The sequence below is a fragment of the Phocoena sinus genome, chromosome 4 (assembly GCF_008692025.1).
Source record: "Phocoena sinus isolate mPhoSin1 chromosome 4, mPhoSin1.pri, whole genome shotgun sequence".
In the NCBI taxonomy this organism is placed as follows: domain Eukaryota; kingdom Metazoa; phylum Chordata; class Mammalia; order Artiodactyla; family Phocoenidae; genus Phocoena; species Phocoena sinus.
In genome coordinates, this window is record NC_045766.1 from 39,488,231 (window position 1) to 39,510,506 (window position 22,276).

The 22,276-nt window shown below is 42.9% G+C and overlaps 1 protein-coding gene across 6 annotated transcripts in view; it reads left to right on the top strand.

Moving 5' to 3' along the window:
• Nucleotides 1-22,276, top strand: part of LOC116752880 (schwannomin-interacting protein 1) — a 625,076-nt gene that overhangs the window by 552,973 nt on the left and 49,827 nt on the right. The window contains exon 1 of one of the 6 annotated variants that reach the window (XM_032630025.1): nucleotides 18,619-18,959. The exons of the other annotated variants lie outside the window; for them this stretch is intronic. Within the exon in view, the coding sequence (XP_032485916.1) occupies nucleotides 18,930-18,959 (30 nt within the window). The 5' untranslated portion in view covers nucleotides 18,619-18,929. Of the gene's footprint in view, nucleotides 1-18,618; nucleotides 18,960-22,276 lie in introns of those variants that run through there. 6 annotated transcript variants of the gene reach the window in all.

A 22,276-nucleotide genomic window follows, 5' to 3' on the forward strand; every position in this document is an offset into this window, starting at 1 on the left:
AGGACCGGCCTTTAATGTAGGAAAAGAACCAGGAGAGAATGTTGTCTAGGCAGCTGACAGTGTTGACTATTATTCATAGATCTAGTATGAGAAAGACTGGGACTTGTTCTTGGGATTTAGGAAGGTGTAGCCATTTCAATGGCACGGGGGAGACAAAAGCCTCCTCACTGGAGGGTGTTCAATAGAGAATAAAGGGCAGAGAGAAATTGTAGATAGTGAGTCTCGACAGCTCTCTGAAGGAGTGTTGTGGTTGTCTAGGGGAGTGTGGGAGTGAATGGATGGAGAGTTATAGAGACCAGGCAGCGCTGAGGGCGCCCTTGGGGTTAGTGGTCATGAATTTAAAGTGAGATCAGTTAGTATGGTTGTGTATTTTTCTCCAGCTGAGCATATCAGCCTGGGAACAGGCATGGAGTAGCAAAGAGCTGAATTATCCACAGTTGGACCTTAACCAGAGGAGTGTGAAGTGAGAGGGGCAAGTGAGAAGCAGAGAGAGAGTTGGTGGCTGCAGCGATGGGCCATGGAGTCTTCGATGTTGTAGAGAGAGAAGGGAGGACATGATGGGAGAGAGGGGTGGTAGAAAGGTGGGCAGGAAATGGGGTATAGAGCCCGGTGCAGTTGAAGAATTGTTGGAATTAGGATACTAGGGAGAGTTAGCCGGAGTGATAAAGCGAGATTGATGGAGAATAGGAGGCTTGGTCAGTGATGGCAAGGTCAGGATGAGAGCATGGGAGCAGGTGTAACTGAGATAGAATGGAAGAAGGAGTCAAGGAATTTACAGGCCAAGATATCCCAAGAGGGATTGTCTAGCAAACATGGAAACTCCTTGGAATTATAACAGGTCTCACATCGGAGAGGGACTCCTCAAGGCACGAGGCAGAGTAACCTGGGGAGGAATAGGTGACTGTAGCTAGGAGGGCTAGCTAGGGGTGACTGCGGACTCTGATGGTGGGAGAGTCAGAGCAGGGTGTTAGGGAGAGCAACAGTGGTCTGGAAGCAGGAGATGAGCAGGGAGACACCTCCCATCCAACAGGCTCTTTAGCAAGAGGGAGGTGGGAAGGAAAAGAGCCGCCACTTGAAAGAGCTGTAGGGGAGACAGTGCCTTCAGGGACTGTTAGAGCAAGACAGTGAAGCGGGGCCCCCTGGAAACGCTTGTGGAGGACTTTGGAAGCCGGAGGGGGGTTTACAGAGCCATTGAGGGAGCGTAGCTAGGAGTGAAAAGACCTTGCGGCAAGGTTGATGATGTGTCTCCAAGACAGACAGTGAGGGGAACGCTGCTAGTGTTGGAAGCAAGGGGAGGGTTCTTGCCCAGAGCACACAGACCTCTGGAGTTTTTGGGCTGATAGCAGTGGAGGATGAGTGGTCTTAAGCGGAGGATGTGGGTCAGGAGAGAAATCCCCTCCAGAATTACAGTACAGCCCCAGCTGTCCTGTGGTGTCTGCATCCCTTACCCCACTCTTTCTAAACTTAATGCGGTTAAGCTTAAACTCATCATTGACCTCAGTTAGCTTCTGCTTCTGCAGTGTGGACTTAATCCCATGCTGGAGCAGAAAGAATAGCACCAGTGTCAGGGCCAGCTCGGGGGCCAGCAGCTGGCATGTGGTGGGTGCTTGGTAAAGGTCATTTTCCTCTTCTCCTCAGCAGCCTCTGAAATTCCATTTCCTCTCCTACTGAGGCAAGTTACATCTTTCCATTGATATTCGCATGCCAAAATCAAAGATACTTTTTCTTTGTATCTGAGAACCCATGTAATTCTCAAAGGAAATGTCTGTATGTCTGGTTCTCTCTCCTCCCCCACCTGCCACCCAGGGTGTCGTGGGCATGTAACCTCTGCAGTTAGCAAAGGACCCTGGACTTCAAGGGGACCAGCTCTTGGCTTCACGCCCTGCTGCTGCCATCCTGAAATTCTTAATAATTTTTGAGCAAAGGTCCCCATTTTTTTCACCAGGACCCTGCAGAGTATGTCGCTGGCCCTGTACTTATTCCAACCCCTAAAAGAACAAATAACAGGTAAAAATGACCATGGAGGGGTCAGGCCATTGGATTTTATCATCCCGTCACATGTCAACATTTCAGTGATGAAGGGTCATTTGCAAATAATGAAAACACCCTAACCATATCATTTGAAATAAGAAAATAATTGAGTGCATCTGAAATCTTATGAACGCCCAATTTTTAATCATCTGTTTTTTTCAACGTTAAGAACAGCATCACTTTCAGAAGGATTCTTCATTTATTGTCATTACCCCCATGTATTAATACATTAAAAATCTGAAAGTTATTCTTAACTCCAAGTGAAGCATGACTGAATTATTATCACGCCAAACAGAGCGTTGAATCCTTCCCTTGGAGCCTTTCATACCTGCTTGTAGGAACTCTCTTGTCTTTACAGGAGACATCCATTTCCTGTAGTGTGTACAGTCAAGAGCAGTAGCCTTCGGGGAAGGAAGGAGACACGGTGCAGGGCAGGTATGCATACCAGTTATTTATCTGGGGATAGACGCCATACCTGCCACATCCTCTCACTGTCTGGGAAAAGCAGAGTCCCTACATAGATTAAGGCATTAATCCTGGATTATGGTGACTTGTGCTAAATGAAGAGACCTCTCAAGTTTCCCAGATTCAGCAGCGCCAGACCTGTGCTCTTTGCATCCTTTGACCAGATTCATGATTAATTTATCACCGAGACAAGGCAAGCGAGTGCCGGGAGTCCTAAACTTAGGTAGCTCCTTTACTGTGGAGATCACCATCAGTGATGGGGCTGTGCTGTAGAACAGTAAGTATTTTCTATGGAGATCACACATTAGGATTAGAGAGACTCAAGCCACATCCAGCATTTCTTCTTCAAACAGTAGAATACTTTCTGGAAAACCACAGCCTAAATTGTAGCTTATTGCTTGTTTCTAAGCTGTCATTTTTGTTTGTTTTCCTCTAAGAAAATACATGTGCTAATTTTTTTCTTTTTAATGCCTTTTTTTTTTCCAGCCTAAATCTCCATGGAAGACAGGCAGATTTTTAAATGTCAGTCTTTCACAAACCCAGTTCATCTTCCTACTGGTCATTTTGCATCTTATTCTTTTGGTTAGAAAGCTAGTTGGGACTCTTTATCATCCTTATATATAAGAATTCTGGGGCTTCCCTGGTGGCGCAGTGGTTGAGAGTCCGCCTGCCGATGCAGGGGACACGGGTTCGTGCCCCGGTCCGGGAAGATCCCACGTGCCACGGAGCGGCTGGGCCCGTGAGCCATGGCCGCTGAGCCTGCGCGTCCGGAGCCTGTGCTCCCCAATGGGAGAGGCCACAACAGTGAGAGGCCCACGTACTGCAAAAAAAAAAATTAAAAAAAAAAAAAGAATTCTGACTTCGTACTCTTATCAGTATCTTTTTTTGGGGGGTGTACAAGTTGCCGGTGGTAAATTGAGAAGGGAGGAAAAAACCCCACTAGGCTGTTTCCTTCTTTTTCTTAATAATTTTGGATTCGATTGGAGGCGCCAGTCTAGTGAATGCACTTTAGTATGCGTTAACCTTACATGGGGAGCTATAAATGATTATTTTTGCCCTCAGGTCCAGCTGACAGTCAGTCCTGTCCCTGAGGCAAATCTACAAGGTGAGGGGCCCCTCTGGGCCTGTCAGAGCCACAGTTCATAGTGAGGAGGGAAGTGCAGCCAGAAGGGCTCACCCAGCTGACAGACTGGCCGTCACCCACTTAGCTGTCCAGGTGAGGCTTCCCCTGCTCTCTTGAGATGAGGAAGTGCCTACTTGACCAGCTTTGCCACAGTGATGAACTAAGAGCCGCTGATTGCAGGCACTGTCCTGCCCTGGGTCCCAAGGCCTGATATGAAAGAACTTCAAAGATTTCATTCATTCATTTCTTCAAATACTTGTTGGACACCATCTATATGCCTGACACTGTGCTAGATGCTGGATGGACAACAGTAGACATGATGGATGAAGCATACTGTCTAGTGGAGCAAATCAACATTATACATCCCACAAATTAACAGATACACATTGTGGTAAGCGCTAAGAACAAAAACATAGCTAGCTAAGTGAACCTGAAGCAGGTCCTTATTTAGCCTGGGGGCTAAGGAAAGGCCTCCAACTTGAAGCCAGAGATGTTACTCCCGCGAGGGGCGTCCAGGTTGAGAAACACCTCGTAAGAAGTCCCTGAGGCAGCAGCGATCTTGGCTTTTCTAGGAAACTGAGAGACAGCTAGTGTGCCCAGAGCTAGGTAAGCAAGAATGTGAGAGGCACAAAGGAAGCCTAGAGGGTAGAGCAGAAGCAACGTTAGGGACTTAGGATTTCAGCCTAAATGTTGTGGGAAACCACTGAGGAGTTTTAAGCCAAGATGTGACATAATCTGACTTATGTTTCTAGAAGTATTTTTCATTCACAAAAGGGAAGCCTGCCAGCGCTTAATTTTATATAACAACTTGGGGACTAGATCGAGAAAGCACGCAGCTACGAAGACTATCAAATCAGGGGCAGCTGCGTGAGTGAACGAGGCTAAATTTCTTTTAAAGTGACGTTTTATAAATTTATGCCATCTAACATTAGGGTCATAGGTCTGATCGCCTCAGTTGTAGTGACAGCTCTGCTGAAGAAATCACTTCGTCCTTTGGAAAACGAATTTGATTTTAAAGCCCTCAAAACAAGACCTAAGTAGCTTAAACCATCCGTATAAATGTCCACCACTGTCTGCAAAGCAGACGTGAGCCTTTTCAGCGGGCTGCTATTCCTCAAGTTACACTGGGGGTCAGAGGCCATGAGAGGAGGAGAGGAAGCATGGGCGTCAAGGCAAAAATGGATCGTGTTTATTTTCCTTTCCTTCCCGCTCTTTGACTGAATGGCAGGAATGAGAGCAAGTGAACTCTACCTTCCTCTAGCTTCATCTCTGATGAGGGGAGAGAGGGGAGAGGAGTGAGGTAAACAGGTATTCTAGGAAGCACCAGACAGCAGAAGGACTGCTAATTTCTCTCTTGGCTTTCTTAGTAAATAATGAAAAAGCCCAAGCACTTACAAGCAGCGGATGTTTTGCTGACCCAGCTTATGTGTCTGAAAGAGGCTCTCTTTGCCATTCCCAAAGGAAAACTGGTTAAATGAGGGAGTTTTAGAACACTTGGGATTAATGTGCAGATTGACTTTACTGCTTATGAATAACCCACGACTGATCTTTTTAAAAAAACCATTTATTAAAGCATAATTGATTGGGCTTCCCTGGTGGCGCAGTGGTTGAGAATCTGCCTGCTAAGGCAGGGGACACCGGTTCGAGCCCTGGTCTGGGAAGATCCCACATGCCGCGGAGCAACTAGGCCCGTGAGCCACAACTACTGAGCCTCCGCAACGAGAGGCCACGACAGTGAGAGGCCCGCGCACCGCGGTGAAGTGTGGCCCCCACTTGCCGCAACTAGAGAAAGCCCTCGCACAGAAATGAAGACCCAACACACCCAAAAAGTAAATAAATAAAATATAGTTGATTTACAATGTTGTGTTAATATTAAGTGTACAGTAAAGTGATTCAGTTATACATATATATATATTTTTTACATTCTCTTCCATTATAGGTTATTTTAAGATATTGAGAAGAGTTCCCTGTGCTATACAGTAGGACCTTGCTGTTTATCTATTTTATACATAGTAGTGTGTATCCGTTAATCCCAAACTCTTAATTTATCCCTCTCCCACCCCTTTGGTAATCATAAGTTTGTTTTCTATGTCTGTGATCTGTTTTGGAAATAAGTTCATTTATATCTTTTTTTTTAGATTCCACATATAAGTGATATCATATGATATTTGTCTTTCTCTGAGCCCATAACTGATCTTAACCCTTGACGAGTTCGCGCCTTGTCCACTGTTTGGAGTAGCACAATTTCCTAACCCTAACCTTTATATTGTGATAGAATTTATTTCTAGAAGATGAGAAACTTTCTTAATTCAGTAGCTTTAAGATAAAGCAAGTTAATGATATCATTCTGACATTTTTATCATACTTCAAAATACTTTTTAGACTAGTGTTTTGTATCCTGCCTTTTAGCAACTAAAATCACCTGTTTTGAGGTGCGAGAATGAGAAAGATTATAAAACCATTCCAGATTGCTGTTTAACTGGCCCTGGGAAAGCTGGTTAGAGAATTTACCTGAGGAAGCTCTTAAGTACTAAATCCCATTATAACTACTTGCATTTCAACACTACTCTTGTATTGAGGGGGAAAAAAAGATTTAAAGAGCACTAAAGAATTTTAATAGTTCCTTAGAGATTATGTTGCGTTTAATCCTTAATTATTATGCCTCTGACCTGTGTTCAATGATAAAGTAGGAATATATGTCAGTTGGTGAACAGGTAGTTTTCAGAAGAGATATATACTCATGAATTATTATGTTTCCCTTCTTTTCATTATTTTTGTTTTCTATGAAATAAATTTTTGAAAATAGTAGCTCTAACTTTCATAATAAACTAAAATTTCATAATAAACTCATAATCTATGTGTTTAAGTTTTGAAATACTTTTTCCCACAGTCAATGTAAAAAGAAAAGTTGAAAATCATTGCCTTTCATTACATTTATATTAGGAAAGACCTTAAGTTGAAAGCAGATAGTTTTTGTGGACCTACCCAGTGCTAATATATAATGTGGTATTAATTTTGTTTTGTGGTTGATGTTGTTGCTGATTTGGAAGCCTCATCATGTACAATAAACTTGATTTTAAAGGACAACCATATGGTAGCCTGAAAGAGGGGGGCAGAGTGGGGGTTACAAGGAGATGATAGCTTGTGAATAAACCCATTTTATAGATTAGGAAATAGAGGCTCTTACATATGAAGTTGCCCAAGAGAATACATCTAGTCAGAGGCACAGTCGAGCCCAGAACCCAGGCCTATGAATCCTGGTTCAAGGCTCCATCCATTTCGGAACCATCAAAGATGGCCTAGATTGTAATTTTGGATATATTAGCATTAGTGTGACTTTTATACTCTTTTATTAATGAAGACTTATGTATTTATATTTATAACTGGTATTAAAAATATCATTGAAATGTCAGTAGGACGATGGAGCATATTTTTAACATTATCTTTGTTCTCTAATCCTATTCATAGTTTGAACTGATTGCAAAACACACTTGTCCACTAGAGGTCACCTTTCTTCAAGATGAGGGTCGGTTCCCTTCCCTAATACTCTTGAGTCTGGTTTTAAATCAACCACCACCCTGAGAGAGACAAACAGCCTTTTTTGTGGTCAGGGATTTCATGTGTTGCTTTAGCTAAATGCACTTATATTGGTAGGTAAAGCTCTCAGTGGGGATGAAGGGGAGGTGTGCTCCCTTCTTCTGCTACACACACACACACACACACACACACACACACACACACACACACACTGTGTGTGAGGTCTGGCTTGGCCCCTCTTGACAGACCAACTTATGTTTCTTTGGAAACTCTTGTGTTAGCCCTGGCAGGTTTATACTACCTTTCACTTTTTCTGCCATTGCTTTCTCTGGCTTTGTAGACTAAATGGAGACTAAAAGAAATGGTCCTTAAACATTGGCACAATTGGGGATGAAACCATGTGGACTTCACCCAAATTTATCTGTGAGTCAGTTACTATTTTTCTGCAGTGTGTGAATTTCAGTCAGGGCTGGCCAGAGAGTACTATGGGGAGAGGACTAAGACTGTGTCCAATAAACAAGCACTTTGGCAGATTCTATTGAAATAGAAACCATCTCAATATTCTAGAGGGAGAGGGAGGTCACGGCTACAGCACTGCCTGATGCGTCAGGTTTCAAACTATGTGTAGAAACCCAGAGCTGCTGGAGGTATTTTTAGAGGTTCATTTGCATCTATTATGTGAACTGCTAAACACCTCAGCCCCTAGAAAATCAAATTGGAAATTAAAGAGTTCTGAGATGTGAAAGCAATTCAGAATAGAGATGCAAATAAGATTGTGAGGCCCCCGGGCATTTGGAGAAGAGTTGTCCTGTAAAGCTGTGGGGAGAAGCATATAACAACATTTCAGCCCAAATGGTAGGGGTTCATTCCCTCATATCTATGCAAAGAACTCTCTCTGCCCCCTTTTCCGACATCAGCGTATTAATTTGTCCTGCCAGGTTAAGTCGTCTTTTACAGTTCTCAAAACTGAACTTGTAAATGTGTCATGGACCGTGGAGGTGGTGGCTCTGTACTGGTCTTGCTGGAAGTTCATGCCTGTGCATGTCCAGGTGGGAAAAATGATCTGGGCTGTCCAAGAGGCCCAGCTGGGTTCAGTGCCAGGTTAGGGGCGGCACATCTGTTTGACACATGCCACATCAAGCCTAACAGGTGGATTGTGCAAATCACAAGCGAACACCCAATGTATCAAATGAGGAGGTCTGGTTCCTGGTTGATGACGTATTGTCAGTTTGGGTAGTCTGTCTTTTCTTATCTTGTTTTTAATAAGAAATGTGAGCAGTTGCTGTATGTTATTAGTAAACCAATTTTGAAATAAATTTCTTGCGACTTTGCTTTCAAGCTCCCGGACATGTTTAATGAAGAGTATCCGGAGATTGCAGCGTAAGCTCTTATAAAGGACTGTTACCGTTTGCGACCACTTATCTGTGCGAGACGGGATTCTCTCGGTGTGGCACAAACAAAATAAAGACACAAATGTAAAAATACAGTCGGAATAAGACTGTAACTGACTTCTATAAATTCTGTTTTCAAGCGTTTGTGTATAACAAAACAGCCTCATGTTCCCTGTGAGGGATTTAATAAGTAAATAGTATCAATTGGAATGAAAAATCATTTTATTTTGATGAAAAACAATTTTGATTGTTTCGAACATTAGTTTTCACTTGAAAAGCAGAGTCTAATACTTAAAAAGTGACAGCCATTGACTCACAGTTGACTCAGGCAACTGTTTTTTAATATCTGAGAGGACACACACAGGTTTAACCGTCCGCAAGATGGTCAAAACTTCTGAGTAAATTAGTTGACACGTACACTTGTAAGATTCTCAGGTATTTTTACCCTTCTCTCTCTTCCCATTTCTGGGGCTCAGATTATGTGGGAAGAAGCTGTGGGACAATACAAATACCAAGCATCCTTTTCTGTGGGAAATGACCTCGGTGCAACAGTAGCCTCCAAGTCCACTACCAGGCACTCCTCCAAGAAGTCTCAGAACAAATTAAGGTACTCAGATCACAGCTGATTAAATCAATTTAAAATGTGTATCAAGATGCAAGGGAAAGAGATGGGATGAGCTGCCATACTTAGTGTGAGACTGTGATGTGGTCTTCATCCCTGCTTCTGGCGCAGAGCTCCTAAAACCCTTGGAATTTCCTAAGTGATAGGAGCCATAAAGGTGTCTCTTGCTATGTTAGTCAGGTGACTTTTGAACATACCTCAGGATGGGGACCAATTGCCTGACGGGCCAACCAAGGGATTAGAGAGTTGGAATTTTCAGTCTCACCGCCCTGACCTCAGAAAGGGGCTAGAGGTTGAATCAGTCGCCAGTGGCCTGTGATTTAATCAGTCACGCCTATGAAATGAAGCCTTCATAAAAATCCAAAAAGGACAGGGTTCAGAGAGCTTCCAGGTTGGTGAGCACTTAGGGGTTTAGGGAGAGTGGGATGCTCAGGGAGAGGGCATGAAAGTTCTTTGCCTTTCCCCATACTTTGCACTGTGCATCTCTCCCATCTGGCTGTTCCTGAGTTATGTCCTTTTAAAATAAACCAGTAATCTAATAAACAAAGTGTTTCTTTGAGTTCTGTGAGCTACTCTAGCAAATTAATTGAACCCAAGGAGGGGTTCGTTGGAACCTCCCATCTATAGCCTGTTGGTCAGGAGCACAGGTAACAACCTGGACTCGCAGTTGGCGTGTGAAGCGGGGAGTCCTCAACCTGTGGAATCTGATGCTATCTCCAGGTAGAGAGTGTCAGAACTGAGCTGAATTGTAGGACACCCAGTTGGTATCCAAGAACCTGTGTTTTTATGTAGGGAAAACCCCACCTCCACATGAATTGGAATTGGTGCCAGAATCCTACTTGGGATATGGTCCAGGAATGTGAAGGACCGCACTTACCTGAGTCTTGGGTTATGCAGTATTTACATGTCCAGCCTTTCTGCCACAGCCACCCTCCCTGTTGATGATATGGTTACAAGTCAGCCTTGAGGGTATAGAAAGGAAGCCCAATTAGACAGAAGGTGTCTGCCAATGACACACAACCTGCTTTATCAGAGACACAGGGGCAAGTCCCTCAGGCTCCCTCTGTAGCTTACCCCCTCACCTGATGAGCAGCTATGGAATTGTATTTCTTGGGCAGAGAACACATAGGGCCAGAATGGGTGTCACCAGTGGGCAGTCAGTGTACCATCTAATGAATATTGAGTGCCTAGGGGTTATGTAGTGTGTCATGAATATTAGAAGCTTCTTTAGTCTTTCCATCCCTTTCTATGCTCAGCTTGATCTAGGTCTAACACATCCATTTAACTAACTTCTTTTTTTTTTTAATTTTATTTATTTATTTTTGGCTACATTGGGTCTTCATTGCTGCACGCGGGCTTTCTCTAGTTGCAGCGAGCGGAGGCTACTGTTCATTGCAGCGCGCAGGCTTCTCATTGCAGTGGCTTCTCTTGTCGCGGAGCATGGGCTCTAGGCACGCAGGCTTCGGTAGTTGTGGCACATGGGCTCAGTAGTTGTGGCTCGCAGGCTCAGTAGTTGTGGCGCACAGGCTCAGTAGTTGTGGCTTGTGGGCTCTAGCGCACAGGCTCAGCAGTTGTGGCCCACAGGGCTTAGTTGCTCCACAGCACGTGGGATCTTCCCGGACCAGGGATGGAACCTGTGTCCCCTGCATTGTCAGGCAGATTCTTATCCACTGCGCCACCAGAGAAGCCCCTAACTTACTTTTTAATACTTCACATCTCATGAACTCTGCCTCATCGTCTAAATCTTGCGCAATTCACTTGTGTCTGAAAAGCCAGTACGTATTCATTATCTGTGCTTAACACAGCTTATAAGTTTCATCTAGCCCATTTGTTTTTCTTCTGTAGCATTAATCAGCATTACTCGAATATTCTCAAGTAATACAGCAACATCTTCTACAAAATATCTTAGAAGAGCTTCCCCCACACTGGTCCGCCTCTCTGATTCCATTCTAGCCAGCCTCCCAGTCCTTGAGGTCTTTGCCATCCTTCCTCCTTCAAGGACCCAATCAAGATACTCACCCGGGCTTCCCTGGTGGTGCAGTGGTTGAGAGTCCACCTGCCGATGCAGGGGACGCAGGTTCGTGCCCCAGTCTGGGAAGATCCCACATGCCGCGGAGCGGCTGGGCCCGTGAGCCATGGCCGCTGAGCCTGTGCATCTGGAGCCTGTGCTCCGCAACAGGAGAGGCCACAACGGTGAGAGGCCCACGTACAGCAAAAAAAAAAATAAAATAAAAATAAAAGATACTCACCCATGTGTGCTCCTGCATCTTTCCCCGTCTCCACTACAATCTCCTCTTTACTCAACATTCCTTTGTAATTTCACTGCCCATATCTTCATTTCCAAGGCTGAATGAAGCCCTGTTACGTGATCATGATCTAACTTGTCCAGGACCTGGCCTTTCCAGTTATTTCCCACCCACCATAGTCAATTTCTGCCTTCTTGCTGGCTCCTTCCCTGATGCCCACACAGACGTTTGGATCTCCTTATCTTAAAGACCAACCACCTCTCTGCTTCCATTATACACTCAAGCTACCACCCCAGTGCTCTAATTCATCCACAACCTTCTTTACAGACTGCTCTCTACACAGTCCCTCAACTTCTTAACCACTTGTAACTCAGCTTCCACCCCTAACACACTAGTATTCTCTCAAGGGAAACTGATGACTTCCTCATTGTCAAAACTTACGGCTTTTGGTTGTGTTTCCCTTTCCACCTGTTAGTCTTTTCTGCTTCCCTGAGGTATTTGAAGCCGTGGAGCACCCTCCCTTTGACCCCTCACTCTGTTGGTTTTCCTTCTCCTCTCACCTTGTTGGCCACACCCCCTTTGCTTCCTCTTGCCTTCTGAATGCTGGCTTTCACCCAAGGGGATTGTCGTTTTCTATTGCAGCTATAAAAGATCACCCCAAAGTTAGTGACTTAAGTCAATATACATTTATCATCCTACAGTTCTGGAGGTCAGAAGTCCCTAATGAATCTCACAAACTAAAATCAGGGTGTCAGCAGGGCTGCAATCCTTCTGGAGGCTCTAAGGGAAAATCCACTTTCTTGCCTTTTCCCTTTTCTAGAGGCCTCCCACATTCCTGAGCTTGTGATCCTTCCTGTGTCTTCAAAGCCAACAACGCTGGGCAGAGTCTTGCTCTCGCTGCCATCTCTCTGGTTCTTCCTCTGCTGCTCGTGATAACATTGGGCCCACCTGGATAACCCAGGATAATCTCCTCATCTCAAGGTCAGCTGATTAGCAAGCCTAATTCCCCTCCCACACCCCCAGCCCCCGTGGGGATCAATGTACCCACCACAATGATGTCTTTGTTTCTGATCAGTCCTTTCTCTACAACCTCTCCCTTCATCTCATCCATTTCTGCAACTATCCTCTCCCCGCAAAAGACCCCCACGTTCTATCTGTTGATCTGACTTCTCTTTTGAGCCCCAGTTGCCTCCTGCACCTTCACCTCAAAACTTTATGGTGAAAAATAAAAGACCTCATTACTGCAACCCAATCCCTCAGAATCAGTCCCTCCTTCTAACCTCCTGTTTCTTTTTACAGCACCAAGTTTACTCTGGCAGTGGTCTCGAAACCTCATGACCCCGTGTCCTGTTCACTCTACCAGGTCAGATCACTGGCTAGGTACTGTCAGTTTATTTTTCACAGTCTCATGGAATACATTCCTCTGTCTTTAACTTTCCATTCCCGCTATCATCTCCATCCTTCAGCCCTCTCTTTATTCCTCGGACTGTTGATATTGCTTTTAACTAGGAGAAGGGGGGAAAAATCCATTTCTGTTCCTTTCCAGGGCACCTAAGAGCTGTTTTACGTGTTATTCTCATTTTATCCTATCATCAACCCAATAAACCAGGAATTAACATCCTTAGTTTATAGATGAGGAAACTGAGGCTAAGCACAATGAAATAACTTTCTGAAAGTCATAATCATGTATTCGTTCATTTAAAAATATTGAGAGCCTATTATATGCCAGGTATTATTTCAAATGTTGGGGATAATAGCAGTGAGTTAACCAACCACGATCCAAGTTCTAAGGAAATTTACATTAATCTAGAAATAGAAAAGACAGACATTCAAGAAGTAAACAACCAAATGAACAAGATTATTGCCGACTCCTGGCTAACCTAGCTAAGAGTTCTCTTGCTCTCCTGAATTCCTAGTGAGCAAACAACAAAATCTCTTTGGTAGGGCTTCCCTGGTGGCGCAGTGATTGAGGGTCCGCCTGCCGATGCAGGGGACACGGGTTCGTGCCCCGGTCCGGGAAGATCCCACATGCCGCAGAGTAGCTGGGCCCGTGAGCCATGGCCACTGAGCCTACGCGTCTGGAGCCTGTGCTCCGCAACGGGAGACCACAACAGTGAGAGGCCCGCGTACCGCAAAAAAAAAAAGGAAAAAAAATCTCTTTGGTAGCACTTTACTCATTCGTCATTTGTATACAGCCTTATTTCCCTTACCAAACTCCTTGGGGGCAGAAACACTTCCTCACGTACATAATAGGAATTTCTTTCAACCACAAGGTTGTAAGAGTAAAAGGAGATGTTGGGGAAAGTACTTTGTTAACTGTAAAGCCATTTTCTAAGGTTTGTCGTCATTGGTGACGCAGACTGTGATCTTCTTTGGGCAGGTTATTCAAGGACCCGATTCCCTTTGATGTGAGTAGGATTAATTTTCCTCATAATTCCTTTTCCTCCCTTGCCTGGTAAAGAAGCACAACATAACACTATATAAAATGTCTACCTGCTTTCCACAAATTCCTAAGGAAAAGCTTAAAAGTTATTGCTTAAAACAATGACTTTCTTGCTCATCTTACCCCCAATAACTTCATTTTTCCCCAATATTTCATTACAAACTGTTTCAAACTGAAAAGTTTTTAGGTGAATCTCCATTTATGCACCATACAGATTCTGCAATTACTGTTTTACTAAGCTCCCTTTGTCAACAGCTTTCCATCTATCCATCCATCAATTCATCTCATTTATTTGATGCATTTAAAGTGAGTTGCAGACATCCCTAAGACATCCCCTAAATACTTCAGCTGCATATCATTAACTGGATCTTTTTTTTATTCTTTTGAGGTAAATTTTACATACAATGAAATGCACAAATCTTAAATGTATTATTCAATGAGTTTTGACAAATGTATACTCCTCTGTAAACCAGGCCCTTTCAAGTCATACAGCTTGTGCCAGAAAGTTCCCTATGCCCTTCCCAAGTCAGTCCCTGACCCCAGTAATTTTTTTTTTTGTGGTACACAGGCCTCTCACTGCTGTGGTCTCGCCCGTTGCGGAGCACAGGCTCCGGACGCGCAGGCTCAGCGGCCATGGCCCACGGGCCCAGCCACTCCGCGGCACGTGGGATCCTCCCGGACCGGGGCACGAACCCGTGTCCCCTGCATCGGCAGGCGGACCCTCAACCACTGCGCCACCAGGGAAGCCCCCAGTAATTCATTTTTGAAACTGTATTCTCAGATGACCTGCAGATATGACTTTTTAACCACTGTATTTACTACCCCCCGCAAAAAAAAAACCTTCATTCTGTTGCTATTTCAAAATTTCATTTATTTTAATCTTTTTTTCAGCATTTTTGAGGTATAACTGGCAAAATTTGTATATGTTTAAGGTGTACAATGTGATGGTTTCACATTAATATACATTGTGAAGTGATCACCACAGTAAAGCTAATTAGCATTCATTACCTCACATAGTTACCTTTTTTTTCTTTTTACCCCTCGCTCCCTCTCCCTGGCAACCACCTGTTTGTTCTCTGTATCGATGAGTCTGTTTCTGTTTCGTTATGTTTGTTCATTTGTTTTTTAAATTCCACATGTAAGTGGAATTTATGCAGTATCCCACGGTGGAATACTGCAGTGGAAATCATGCAGTATTTGTCTTTCTCTGTCTGACTTATTTCACTTAACATAATACCCTCTAGGTCTAAACATGTTGTCGCAAATGGCGAGAGTGCTGTCTTTTTTTTAGGCTGTGCCGTCTTTTTTTTAGGCATATATATATGCCACATTTCCTTTATCCATTCATCTGTTGGGGTGGACACTTAGGTTGCTTCTGTATCTTGGCTATTATAAATAATACTGCAATGAACATAGGGGTGCATATATCTTTTCGAATTAGTGTTTTTGTTTTCTTGGGGAAAATACCCAGAAGTGGAATTGCTGGATCATATGGTAGTTCTATTTTTAATTATTTTGAGGAATCTCCATACTGTTTTCCATAGTGGCTGCACCAATCTACATTCCCACCAACAGTGCACAAGGATTCTCTTTTCTCTACATCCTCTCCAGCACTTGTTATGTGTTGTCTTTTTGATGGCAGCCATTCTGATGGATGTGAGCTGATATCTCATTATGGTTTTGATTTGCATTTCCCTGATGATTAGTGATGTTGCATCTTTTCAGGTGTCTGTTGGCCATCTTCATTCTGTTGCTATTAATTGCCACAAATGCAAAAATGTTTTTCTGGATTTAAAGACATAATAGTTTGCTTGGTGGCAGAAACAGGATCATTAGCTTAATGAGGAAATGCTCTAATATTTCTTCTTTGAAAACATACCTTGGATTCGGATTTAGGTAGAACCACACTGCAACCTCCCTCTTACCTTATGATGGATTTTGATTTCAAGGCCAGCCTACATTGTCTCAGTCAAAGGGGGTTTATTTCTCCAAGTCTAGTGGCCCTCAATTTAGCATTTTTTATATCAACACACTCACAAAGAAAATGTGGAGGGTTTTTTTTTTTTTTTCCTCTTACTTTGAGGCCTTTTTGCTGCTGTTGGTGGATTTATGTTCTTGGGCATGTCACAAGTCTCTTAGCCCTCAGTTTCCATATCTGGAAAATAACAGTTTATCTCTTGAGGTCCCGTGTAAATCTGAAATCCAATACTTTTTATGGGAAGAGAAGCTGTGAAGACCTGAGAAGAAAAAATAATCTCTATGCTACATAGATCACACTTAAACAGTTCATCAATATTTTTTAGTCCAAAAATAACAAATGTCACTGTAGCTTGGTAAGTAATTCTAGCTTAAATGTTCTTGGAACAGCTGGTTTCTGTTTAAAGTTTTTTGTACTAGCAAATCATAGTTTGAATTATAACACAAAGTCCTTTCCAATGAATGACTATAAAGGGAAGCTTGCTTGACATATTCCTTTTTTTTTTTTCTTTATCTTGTTTATACCTCTTGAGAGGTTTTTTGACAGGATTTAGGATACAATTGTCAGAAATCTGTTCTCCCCAGAGCCACCTCTGAGTCACTTCCACTATTTATGGAACAGCAACTGTGAAGAGTGGGATCATGTTTAGGCTTTTTTTTTTTTTTTAAAACAACACATGATAAATGTCTTAAGGAGTTTATGTAATATATCCCAGAGCCTTCAGTTTTCAGAAGAGAACAGAGTCCAGGAAGCAACTTCTTAGACCTTTGTATAGCTTGAAATCATGTTCCCAAGCCTTAAGGTCATAGATTGTCAAAGTAGTAACTTAGATACAGTTTTAACAGCCTTTCAAGTAAAGCTGTTCTGTCTTGGAAAGTTGGGATTGTGTTTTATGTTCGGCATAAAATTTCCATCTGATCTTATTTGCTACCTTGCAAAAGGAACTTTTACTTCGGCTTACTTTTCCTCGCACATACTTCGGATTCCAGAGCCTTCATCTGGGCAGTTGTATAGCAAGGCACTCCACAGAGAAGTCTGTCTCTGTCTCTGTCCTGTATGGATTACTCAATAAGGAGGGATGAAATTTTGGATGGGGATATGTTGCATGTTATTTCCTTTCACTGAAGAGTTTCTGTCCTCCTCTCTTCATCATCTTTTTAAGAAGACTCATAATCTGGCTCAGGCTTCTGCTTTGTTCATCAAGCTCTCATTGTGCCACCCTCCAACGAACAGGCCTCAAAAGTCTTGCACGTGTTAGGTGGCCTAGCTCTCTCCTAGATTCCAGGGAGAAGGCCCGTGAACTTTGCAGGGTGCACGTCCAGAGTGCTTTTTCCTTTGAACCCATTGGACCAGTGCTGAAATGCCAGCCTGTGAGATCATCAGCTGGGCCTTTCCTGCCACCTTTCCACTGTCCTAAACAGGAAGCTGAAGCCAGGCTTGTGAGTGTGTCTCGGGTTGAACTCAGAGGGCCAACTTTTCTCGTGTCAGAATCTCAAATCACGAAAATTAAGAATATTTAGGAAAATAGGTTTGTTTCTTTCCGAGAAGCAGAGATGTTATAAAATTAAAAATATATCACCAAATATTCCTAACACAAACTCTCAGCATTCCTTAAGATCGAGCTTGATACGAAAACTTGTCAAACATGTTGATTCCATTCGTCGGGCAAAAAGTACTTGTTTTTCTCGATTAATAGCATAATGAAGACTTTGCAGTTATTAGTAAGATTATTTAAGAAGGTAGATAGATATAGCTGTACCAAAATAGCTTAAGAATAATATCTCTATTGATTTTTTTTATTTGATGGTTTAAATTCAGTCAAGATTTTATTGAATATCATTGATTTGCTCAGAGCCATTTTATGAAGGAATAGCAAGATGAGTTGCCCTATGGCGACTAAGGAATAGAGATAAGAAAATTTTATTGTGTTTAGTTTTTAAATTATCTATCATTAAATGAGCTTCACGAATTTATAAGCCTAGTTGTTCCTCTTTATATATCCTAAAATCCTAGAACCACCCTGAAGTATTTTGGAAATCGGCTACTCTTTTTACCAGAGACATGTATGGTCCAACTTGTATGTCCTTTGATTACTCTCTGAAAGCCCAGAATCCTTTCCATTACTGTCTCTTAGGTGAAATGGTCAGTCTCTACAATCATATTGTGATATATTGGGGGTGTCTATATATTCAGGTCACAGCATTGGGCCATATACATATATGGCCTTACTGTCAAAAAAAACCTTGCAGTTTAGTTTCATTTTCATGAAATGAATTAATTATACTGACTTTAATACTTTAATAAGCTCCCTCCCTAAAAAATTATAGGAAAATTATTTCATCTTATTTCTGTTTGACTTAAAAAGCATGCTGATAAGAGCCAAAAAGAAGTGGGAGATCAAAAGAATTACAAAATAATATATTTTTTTTAAAGAGCGAAGGCCCTCCTTTCAGTTATAAAGTTGACAAACATTTCAGACACTCAACACAGAGAACATCCCTTCAGTGTCAGTATTCAGAATGGATTGTTTTCCCTTTCGCCTGTTAAAAGTTATGAAATGATCCTTAAGGCCTCTCGTTTCATAAGCACCATGCAGGCAGCATCTGTGGGCAGGAAGGATGATGCCGGAGGTTAGAAATGTTCAACTGCAACATTGATTTGTGTCTGTCTCTCTCTTTCTCCCTCGCCGGCCTTTTTCCCTTTAATGAGGACTAGAATGTTTCCACATCAGTTAACTGCCTTCATAAAGCACCAGAAGGTCACACCAGCCCCAGGCTGATCCTTTCCTTTGTGCCTATAATATAATTGGCTGATTGTGCCAGTGATGAGCGCGCCCCCTCCCCCAGCCCGGTCCTAGCTCCATGTTTGTAAGCCTCACTGCTGCTTTCCGAGGAGAGCAGCTCGGCTCGCTGCGCGCTTCCCGGCACAGGCAGTGCCACTGCGCAGGTTGATCAGCGAAACAGCATCCATTTTAATCTGCGGGGAGCCCCTGCCTTCCCAGGGCTTGCTCTCCGCCAGTGGATGCTCCGCGCTTTCCCTCCGCAGCTTCGCTGAGCAGTCCTGTTTGGGGTCTGCGCCCTAGGATGCACTGAGATGGTACATCAGGAGAACTGTTCGTATCAGGTAAGATTTAAAGCGTGATTGTGAGGCCGGCATCCTTTGGGAGAGGAGGCCTTCCTCTTCCAAAGCAGCAGGTTGCCTCTTTCCGGATTTTCAAGGGATTTTGCTATCCTCCACTGCTGGCCTTCATCGCATACAGTATCTGAATTGTAATTAGATTTTCTGGGGAGTAATGGGGCAGAAAACACTGCTTCTTTGACCTTTAAAGCATATGTGAAATCCACTGAGGTGATCTGTGCTTTGCACATTCTGTATGTCTGTGCAAATGAGACGAACTGCTTTGAACTGTAATTGAATTTCAGGGGCTTTGGAGAAGGAAAATCTATCTGGAATTTCACGTAGATAACAATGAAAAATACGAGTTTTGCTCATTGCATAGGGTTGTGACTTGCTTCACATACAGTTTTTAGGATTGTCTTGAAGGAAATTATATAAATAGGAAGTAATAATTGATGATCTAAGAATTTTCGGAAATTAGCTGGCATGCACTTGACGTTTAAAGTTGCTCTCGTATGTCTCTCCAAACTTATTTTTACTAGTGTGTTGTTTTAAATGACTAGTAAATAAGAATTAAGGTACCAACATGTATAAAAAACTCCAAATAGAAAATTTCTAGTAATACATACTCATCTGTGTGCTAACTTGCTCTCTGGAGTGTCGAAGTAAACACAGATGATTTCAGAAGACCAGTTCTAGAGCGTGACTGGACTGTGGAGGCAACATTGAAAGTATCCTCATTGTCAACAGACAACGAGAATGTTCTCAGAGAAATTGCTCTTTGCAGCAGCAAGCACGGCTAGTCCAAGTCCTGGATAGTTAATATCAGGGTATCACTCAACTGACCGAGTTTAGAAGCTCTAAGGGACCGTTTCTCTAGTCTAACAATGCCTCTTCCTTGTGTGAGGTAGGTTACCTGAGACCAGCAGGTGTTTCTCATAAGGTCGGGTTTCACAGTGGTGACTATATGCAGGCAGGATAGTACATCTCACAAGACTCAAGGCAGTCGTTTCTCAGCTAAGTAATGTGTGCCTAGAAAGTGTATTTATCCACTTTTGCTCTGCTTAATAATTGGAATTTTGTAACTGTAGACTTGTCTTAGAGTATTTTTATTTTCTAGTACATTTAGGGCCATAGATCCTAAATATCAAGATGGTACTTCATAGGAATTCTTTCCAAGAGAAAAGGGTCATGATCTGAGGAAACAACCAAAACTTACACAGAATACAGTTTGGGAGCGTAGTGTCAACATCCAGGGAGAGCCTAACCTACTTATGGCATGGCTACAGGTGATTAAATTACTATAATAATTAAAATCATTTTTCTGCTCAGTTTTCAGAGGTGCTATGTAATTTAATTTTTGAAAGGCAAGATACTATAAGATCGTTCCCTATATCTTTTCATTAGGTTGAACATGGAATCACTGGTTTTACAAGTCAAAAATTGGTCAGATATCAGCAGTTTCATCCGGAGAGGAGAGATTTTTTAGCCTACTGCTTCCAGAGGAAGACAAATTGATTTTATTTTATATGAACTACAACATAGAACAGTCATTATGTGTTCGAGAGTTTTGAAGTATTTATTGCTTATTTTCACAATAAGATCCCATGCATTAGGCAAATAATAGTAGGCAACAGATTCTGCGTCTCCATGGAGTTTTATAGGACTATCTTCATGTGTATGTTCTTTTGAAATGCTCTCCCTCTATTCATAACTCAGCATAAACAAAAACATTAACCTTGAAGCCACGTCTTGATCCTACTTAGAAACCTTAGTTTTAGAACCCACTGGGCACACCATGTGCGTTTGGATTCAGCAAGGGCGGTTTCTCTAAGTTCTTGGCTTGACGTTGTCATGGTCACTGGTGATATCGACAGTTTGATGTTTTTCAGAAACTTCCCCTTTTCTGATGAAGCCTTTATTTATTTATTTACTTATTCTTAAGGATGATAATGCAGTGGTTAAAGCAAATTCCTCAAGGTTAGCATCTTAGTGAGTAGAAGGAATTTATCTGTAGGGCCGATTTCTTTCCTCCATCAATGTGTACCAAGGTTTCTTAATGGAGAGCCCATGAAGGGGGCTTCGGAGGCCGTTGCCCTCAAACTTACTTGGGCATTTTGGTGCACGTGTCTAGATATATGTTGTTATTACTCTCGTTGCCAGCAGCAGCAGCGCGGTAACGGCCTCCTAACTGGGGCTGCTTCTGCCCTTGCCCCCATTCCATAGTCTGTTTTCAACAAGTATCCAAAATGATTTTTCAAGACCTAAGTCAGAGCCTGTCACCCATCTCAAAATTCTCCTCCTCGACATAAAAGCCCATGTCCTCCCAGGGCCCCACATCACCTCACCCCTGATGCCTTTCAGAGTCCTCTCCCACGTCCCCCTCCCTCCGTCCCTTCCTCCCCTCCCCCCATGCTGGCCTGGCCCTGCACTTGCTGCCCCTCCTGCCTGACATGTGCTTCCTCTGGGTACCCTGTATAGGGTTGCAGATTTAGCAAACGATCTGCAGTGTTTGGGGCATGTTTATATTAAAAAATTGTTCACTGTTTACGTGAAATTCAGATTCACGCGGGCATCCTATATTTGTCCTGTGGGTAACCCCCGTGGCTTTCTCTCTCACTTTCTTCAGATCTTTGCTCAAATGTCACCTTCTTGTGAAGGCCTTCTCTGGACTTACTATGTCAACTTCCAACTCCCCAGTTCTATCCCAATATTTCTATTACACTTTATTTTTATGTTTGGCATTCATCACCAGCCATCAGACTTTTACTCATTTGTCTATTTTCTGTCTCCCTCTCTCCATGGAAGCTCCATGAGGGCAGGGATTTTTAGGTTTGTGTCAATCTGCTCTCCCAGTGCTAAGAACAAGCTCCCAAATAAAATGGATGGATGTGCCTACTGTATATAAAATTGACTAAGAAGAAAGACACTGTAAACATCCTATAGCATTGTGGTTTGTTACATTCTGATGGCCATTGGGGTGACTTTCAATCCTATTCCTATTCTAGCCTCCTACCATTAATCTGCCCCGGTTTCAGTGTTTGTGGGTCCGATTATCCCCTTAATTCTTGTTACTTTTCTCATCTGTGAAATGGGATTTTTCCTAGTTAACATCCTGGCATGAGAGTTGGCAGGTCCCTGCCAGAGGCCACCTTTCTGCATAAGCAAGTCAGTTACCATGAATTAAGAGCTACCTTCTCCCAATGCACATAAAGGGCTCAGTGAAGATTATAAGCAGCCCAGGAAAACCATGCATCACTTCACTTCCCAATTATGTATTACTAATATGTAGAAGTATAGCTGATTCTCACGTATTGCTTTTC